The sequence below is a fragment of the Agelaius phoeniceus genome, chromosome 17, assembly GCF_051311805.1.
Source record: "Agelaius phoeniceus isolate bAgePho1 chromosome 17, bAgePho1.hap1, whole genome shotgun sequence".
In the NCBI taxonomy this organism is placed as follows: domain Eukaryota; kingdom Metazoa; phylum Chordata; class Aves; order Passeriformes; family Icteridae; genus Agelaius; species Agelaius phoeniceus.
In genome coordinates this window covers 15702043-15709029 of record NC_135281.1, presented here as the reverse complement: position 1 = coordinate 15709029, position 6987 = coordinate 15702043, and the positions used below count along the sequence as shown (strand labels likewise).

The 6987-nt window shown below is 54.6% G+C and overlaps 1 protein-coding gene across 1 annotated transcript in view; it reads right to left on the bottom strand.

Moving 5' to 3' along the window:
• Nucleotides 1-6987, bottom strand: part of B4GALT5 (beta-1,4-galactosyltransferase 5) — a 34242-nt gene continuing 27255 nt past the window's right edge. Inside the window, exons 7-9 of the mRNA XM_054644297.2 lie at nucleotides 6732-6854; nucleotides 4032-4133; nucleotides 1-2935 (exon numbers count right to left, since the gene is read on the bottom strand). Coding sequence (XP_054500272.2) covers nucleotides 2788-2935; nucleotides 4032-4133; nucleotides 6732-6854 — 373 coding nt within the window. The 3' untranslated portion in view covers nucleotides 1-2787. The remainder of the gene's footprint in view (nucleotides 2936-4031; nucleotides 4134-6731; nucleotides 6855-6987) is intronic.

The window sequence follows — 6987 nt, the reverse complement described above, 5'->3', positions numbered from 1 at the left end:
TCTGTTCTTGGATATGTATTTTTTACTGAAAAAATCATTCATAAATTAACAAATACAAAAATGTACAAACACATGGGTAAATAAATGTAATGACACAAAGGATTGCTTTGCTGAGAAGTGTGTGTGTGTTGTAAAACACTAATCTTCAGTGCAAAAACGTCCCCCTGGCACCTCTTAAAAACATAACAGTAAGCTCAAAAGCCATGATGATGGAAAGCTGCTTGAGAGTTTAAAGCCACTTCTGATGGTGAGGGGCCTGAAGCGCGCGGCCGATGCTCAGATGGTACCTCCCTTAGAGAAGCAGAGCTTTATGGAGAATTAACTGTCAATAAATAGTTTTGCAAATAAAACCCACATGGCTCATTTAAAAAAAAATAAATCAGCATCGCACAGGACCTGCCCTCCAGCAGGGCTGAGTGACGGCACTGACGTGGAAGGGGCAAACGAGTGGCCTTGTCGAACTCCAGCTGCCAGAATATGTACAAGTTCTCCTTAATACGAGAATTTTTACACCATAACAGCACATGCGCTTGACAGTATGTTTTTAACAGTTACATTTACTATACAGTATTTGACATAGCTGATAAGATTAACAGTGCACATTTTCAGATAATCCACATCTTAAAAAGGGAAAAAAACCTCAACATGGTTAGAAGGAAGGATGGGATGCTGCTGGGGATGGACCCTTCTGTGCCAACCGCAGAGTGCAGTTCTGAGCAGAGGTAACGGCTTTTGTTCCACACCAGGTGCGCCGGGTGTCAGGGACATGGAAGGCTGAGGATCCCAACTAAGGCAGTTCAACACTTACTCACACACACATGCATGATTCCGGGGTAGTGAACTTGGACTAGTTGAAATACATTCCTTGTTTGAAGCACCATTAAACAAAGACAGGTTTCTAGCAAGGTCTCAAGATGAAAGAAAAGAGGGGCAGGGCAACGCGGGTTCAACACCCGGAAAGGGTCCACGTGAATTACAGATCAGGACTCCGAAGCAAAAGTCTTTATTGCTGTATGCGCCAGAAAAAGCAAATCCTCACCTCTGCCTATAAATAACCAGGCTGAATCCCCTCGGGAAGCGAGTTTAAAGCACATGTAAGTTCAGAGACTTTAAAACTTAGTTACAAACTCATCAGCGCTTTTCAAGGGCAGGCTCGCTGTCCTCTCATGCCGGCCGATAAGATCTACACAAAACTTGTGTTTTCTAAACTAACGTTTTCTGGATACAGGTTAGGAATGCCCTGGGCAGTCACACCCACCACAGATGCGTATGGGGATCATACGTCCACAGAACTGAGGAAACAGTGTAAACCATGAGAAGTTAAGGAAACCGAAGGCAAACAATGCAATGAAAAGAGTTGAAGTCCTTCGGAGGTCAAGTACCCGCCCTTGTTGTGTGGAAATACAAACTAAAACCAACACCCAATGTATTTACTTTTAAGTCAGAGAGGTCCAGTGAAAGTGGTGGTGTCAGTGCTGTGTAAGGGCTGGACTGTGTCTGTGGGGACAGGGCCCGAAGTCCAGCCTGCCCACAGTGTGAAGAAAAGAGGGATGACATTGGGTGGCTGGATGGGCTGTCAGACCTAGCTCTGGCTCCCAGTCCTCATATTTTCATGTGTCCTTCATGTCTCTCACTGAGCTGGGACCCCATCCCACGGCTGTGCCCATGCCAGTGCTGCCAGGTACCAAGGGGGAGAGCACAAGGTGCTGCCTGCCCCTGACAGCACCTCTGTGCCACTGGATTTACACAATAAATACAAACTAAACCAACTCCCAAACCATTCCAGCACGTTCCAGAGTGAGGGCAAGCTGCTGCGGGGAGGGCTCAGTGGGAGCAGTGGCTCCACCCCAGCCCGCCCGGGCTCAGCCCTGCTGTCAGTGGGACACAGAGCCACAGCCACGGGACTGCCTTCCACAGGGCTTTCATCACTTTGCAAAAGTGACAGAAAAGGGGGGGTTTGTAATAAATATTCCCATTTCCTCACCCTCCCTGGAACAAGGCAGCCCTGTGGTTTCTGGAATGAGTGATGACCCAGCTGTATCTCTCACCCACTGCACTGGAAGGTTCTGGGCCCTGGCCCACAAACATTTCTGCAAATGCCCAGCTGGGATCATGCGAGCAGGCTCACTGGCTTAAAAGGGAACACCTTGCACACGTACAGTGATGCTCACACAAGTGTTTTCAGAACTCAGGACTAAAATGAGTGACCGTATGTAAACCTCTCGCTTGGACTTGAGCCATAGGAGAAAAATAAAAAGGGGCGATTTACACAGCATATTTACACTTACACTTCTTTAAGAAGCGATTCTGTTGTATGTACTTCAAGCAGGTCATTTAAAAAACCGCACAGACATAGAAGAATGGCATCAGAAATCGTCTGATCTCCCACCAGGGCAGTTGCCAACCAAATTGCTCGCGACGTTCACTGTCAAGAAGCCAGAGTCCCTCAGGAGCCGCTTCCCGGAGGAGAAAGCACATCCCAGGAGAGTCCCAGTGCCAGAGATTGCTAGAGGAGGAATGTGGAGACGAGAGCAGCAGGTCGAACTGTTGTCCTGAAACCCAGAAAGCAAGTGGCAGAAAAAATAAAGAGACTGCTGAGCTCGCTGCCCAGGTATCGGTCTGGATTGGTACAGCTAGGGCAATTTGTGCGTGCGCTTTCAGCCTCATTCTCCAAAATACTGTGATCCTTCATTCGACAAAGTGTTGCTTGTCCTCAATAACCCTTGGAAAGGAAAGTCTAGCGTGGTGCTTTCTTGGTGGAGGGCAGAGCAAAGTTATTTTCTGCTCTTAATATTCGGTCACCAGAGCCAGCTCCGGTGTCAGGTTAACAGTGATGTTCTTATACAAGGCGTCATATGTGACGTTTGGAAAGTAGTTCAAGTTATTGAGGCCGTCCAGGGCTTGCCTTTCTTTTGACTTCCTCAGCAAGGCGTACCTGTGCAACGAGAACCAGAGGCCAGAGTCACTTCCACGGATCTCACAGCACCTGCAAACTCCTCCCAGGGCTACCAGAACACCTTTAAAAGAGCCAGGCCCAGGAGTAGCTACAAAACAATGGACTTCTGAGTCCTTAATAAAGGTAATCATCACATTTAAATTCCCTGTGTAAGTAAATATCAGAAAATTCCAGAAAAGTCCATCCCTTGATAAAGGGCAAAATGCTCACCAGCAAGCATTCAGCTGCCAGGACAACCTGTGGCACCTGCCCAAAGCCTGCAGGTGCCATCCCCAGGAGGGGGCTCAGCCTGGGGGCCCTGCCAAGCCCACCTTCCACACCATCCCAGAGAGACACAGCTGAGGGGGGATGTGGTCCTTGCCACCTTTATGAAACCAGACATGGACAAGAACAGAATGGCTTTAGCCTGAAGGATGGGGGCGAGGAAGTAAAACCAGCAGAATGGTGATATAGGGAAGGAAACTGCAGCTGGTGCACAAAACCAGCCTCAAACACATTGAGAGGCAGCTTGAGGAAATAGAAAGAGGAGGGTTGGGAGAGGAAAATAGGCAGAAATATCTCAGCAGGACAGTGACTCCCTTCAGCACAGCACTGGGGGCCTGGAGGCCCCAGGGTGAGTGGGAGCTGGGCTAAGACCTGGGCACAGAGAAGGGACCAGGGAAGGGTGGGGCAGGGGAAGGTGCAGGGTGAGAACAAAGGGGGAAGTACCAGGAACCAGAGCTCAGTCCCATGGCATTATCAGCCTGCCATGCTTCACTGGTTTGACTAAATATGTTCTTTTTAAACCAAAAGCAACTTCTTTTTTTCAAGAGTGAAGTAAGAGAAGCATCTCTGACTGGCTGCATTCTGTCCAACAGAGAAATGAAAAGTAGGGCTAAAGATGGAAACCCAAATGGAAACACCCCCAAAAATGAGTCTGCTGCAAAAGAAGACCAGCAGATAGCTCAAATCTCTGCAGCAGCCCCTCTGCAGAACAGAGCTTGCACTGCTTGTCCAGCAGCTGCTCAGCTACAAGTGTTAATTCCTGAAGTTGTTTGTGAAAGATGTATTAGGATTCTTAAAAAAATTTACTTGCCTTCCTAGGAACTGCACTTCACCCCGATGATGGTGGGGAATTGATTTGTATTTCCCTGTGTCTCCTTCTGGTCGAGTCACCGAGTAGCCTGCATACTGCACTCTGCATCAGAAAGGGGAGAAATAAAATAAACAAAAAATAATCACCCGTTGTGTTTGCTGTGCTGGCAGCGCTTCCAGGGCTGCAGTCAGAGCTCCCGGGGCTCTGGCCATGGCTCAGAGCCTTCCCATCCACGGAGCAGCCACACAAACCTCCTGCTGCCCTGGGCTCAGGCACGTCCCACAGCACCTCAGGGCCCCGCTCAGCAGCAGCGTGGGACCCAGCACAGAGCCAGGCCTGGAGTGGGACACAGCACAGAGCCAGGCCTGGAGTGGGACCCAGCACAGAGCCAGGCCTTGCAGTGGGACACAGCACAGAGCCAGGCCTTGCAGTGGGACACTGCACAGAGCCAGGCCTCGGAGTGGGACACAGCACAGAGCCAGGCCTGGAGTGGGACCCAGCACAGAGCCAGGCCTTGCAGTGGGACACAGCACAGAGCCAGGCCTTGCAGTGGGACACTGCACAGAGCCAGGCCTCAGAGTGGGACACAGCACAGAGCCAGGCCTCAGAGTGGGACACTGCACAGAGCCAGGCCTTGCAGTGGGACACAGCACAGAGCCAGGCCTTGCAGTGGGACACTGCACAGAACCAGGCCTTGCAGTGGGACACAGCACAGAGCCAGGCCTTGCAGTGGGACACAGCACAGAGCCAGGCCTCGGAGTGGGACACTGCACAGAGCCAGGCCTGGAGTGGGACACTGCACAGAGCCAGGCCTGGAGTGGGACACTGCACAGAGCCAGGCCTTGCAGTGGGACACTGCACAGAGCCAGGCCTGGAGTGGGACACAGCACAGAGCCAGGCCTTGCAGTGGGACACAGCACAGAGCCAGGCCTTGCAGTGGGACACAGCACAGAGCCAGGCCTGGAGTGGGACACTGCACAGAGCCAGGCCTTGCAGTGGGACACAGCACAGAGCCAGGCCTTGCAGTGGGACACAGCACAGAGCCAGGCCTTGCAGTGGGACACTGCACAGAGCCAGGCCTCGGAGTGGGACACTGCACAGAGCCAGGCCTCAGAGTGGGACACAGCACAGAGCCAGGCCTTGCAGTGGGACGCTGCACAGAGCCAGGCCTTGCAGTGGGACACAGCACAGAGCCAGGCCTCAGAGTGGGACACAGCACAGAGCCAGGCCTTGCAGTGGGACACAGCACAGAGCCAGGCCTTGCAGTGGGACACTGCACAGAGCCAGGCCTTGCAGTGGGACACAGCACAGAGCCAGGCCTTGCAGTGGGACACAGCACAGAGCCAGGCCTTGCAGTGGGACACAGCACAGAGCCAGGCCTTGCAGTGGGACACAGCACAGAGCCAGGCCTTGCAGTGGGACGCTGCACAGAGCCAGGCCTCAGAGTGGGACACTGCACAGAGCCAGGCCTCAGAGTGGGACACTGCACAGAGCCAGGCCTCAGAGTGGGACACTGCACAGAGCCAGGCCTCAGAGTGGGACACTGCACAGAGCCAGGCCTCAGAGTGGGACACAGCACAGAGCCAGGCCTTGCAGTGGGACACTGCACAGAGCCAGGCCTTGCAGTGGGACACTGCACAGAGCCAGGCCTTGCAGTGGGACACTGCACAGAGCCAGGCCTTGCAGTGGGACACTGCACAGAGCCAGGCCTCGGAGTGGGACACTGCACAGAGCCAGGCCTTGCAGTGGGACACAGCACAGAGCCAGGCCTCAGAGTGGGACACAGCACAGAGCCAGGCCTGGAGTGGGACACAGCACAGAGCCAGGCCTCGGAGTGGGACACTGCACAGAGCCAGGCCTCGGAGTGGGACACTGCACAGAGCCAGGCCTGGAGTGGGACACTGCACAGAGCCAGGCCTTGCAGTGGGACACAGCACAGAGCCAGGCCTTGCAGTGGGACACTGCACAGAGCCAGGCCTCGGAGTGGGACACAGCACAGAGCCAGGCCTTGCAGTGGGACACTGCACAGAGCCAGGCCTTGCAGTGGGACACAGCACAGAGCCAGGCCTTGCAGTGGGACACAGCACAGAGCCAGGCCTCGGAGTGGGACACTGCACAGAGCCAGGCCTCGGAGTGGGACACTGCACAGAGCCAGGCCTTGCAGTGGGACACAGCACAGAGCCAGGCCTTGCAGTGGGACACTGCACAGAGCCAGGCCTGGAGTGGGACACTGCACAGAGCCAGGCCTTGCAGTGGGACACAGTGCAGAGCCAGGCCTTGCAGTGGGACACAGCGCAGAGCCAGGCCTTGCAGTGGGACACAGCACAGAGCCAGGCCTCGGAGTGGGACACTGCACAGAGCCAGGCCTCGGAGTGGGACACTGCACAGAGCCAGGCCTTGCAGTGGGACACTGCACAGAGCCAGCAGCCTCCCAGCCAGCACTCCTCTGCTTCCCACACACCGCCCTGCAGGCTGCAGCAGCCCCTGCCCACGGAGCCAGCACAGCCAGGGCAGGCACAGCCAGCCCAGCCCCTGTCCAGGGTGGTAATTGTCCCCTGAGAGCACTCAGTGCCCCTGCCTGGGGTGGTAATTGTCCCCTGAGAGCACTCAGTGCCCCTGCCTGGGGTGGCAATTGTCCCCTCAGAGCACCCAGTGCCAGGCTCAGCTCACAAAGCACCACGGGGCCCACAGAGCCCGTACCTGTTCCAGAGGTCATCATCCTCGCCACCCCAGCCCCAGAAGGCGTTGGGGAACCCGTTGATCTTCTGGAACTGCTCGACAGTGAGGCCACTCACGCCCCCGAAGAACTCGTTGTACGGGAGCCTGAGCAGGAGAGAAGGGTCAGGGCAGAGCCCCCCTGCATGGGGCTCTCCCACCTGCCCTGGGAAAGCCCCAACCCTGAGGATGCTCTCTGACATTCCCTCTCATGCTCCCTTTGCACAAACTCTGAGAAAAA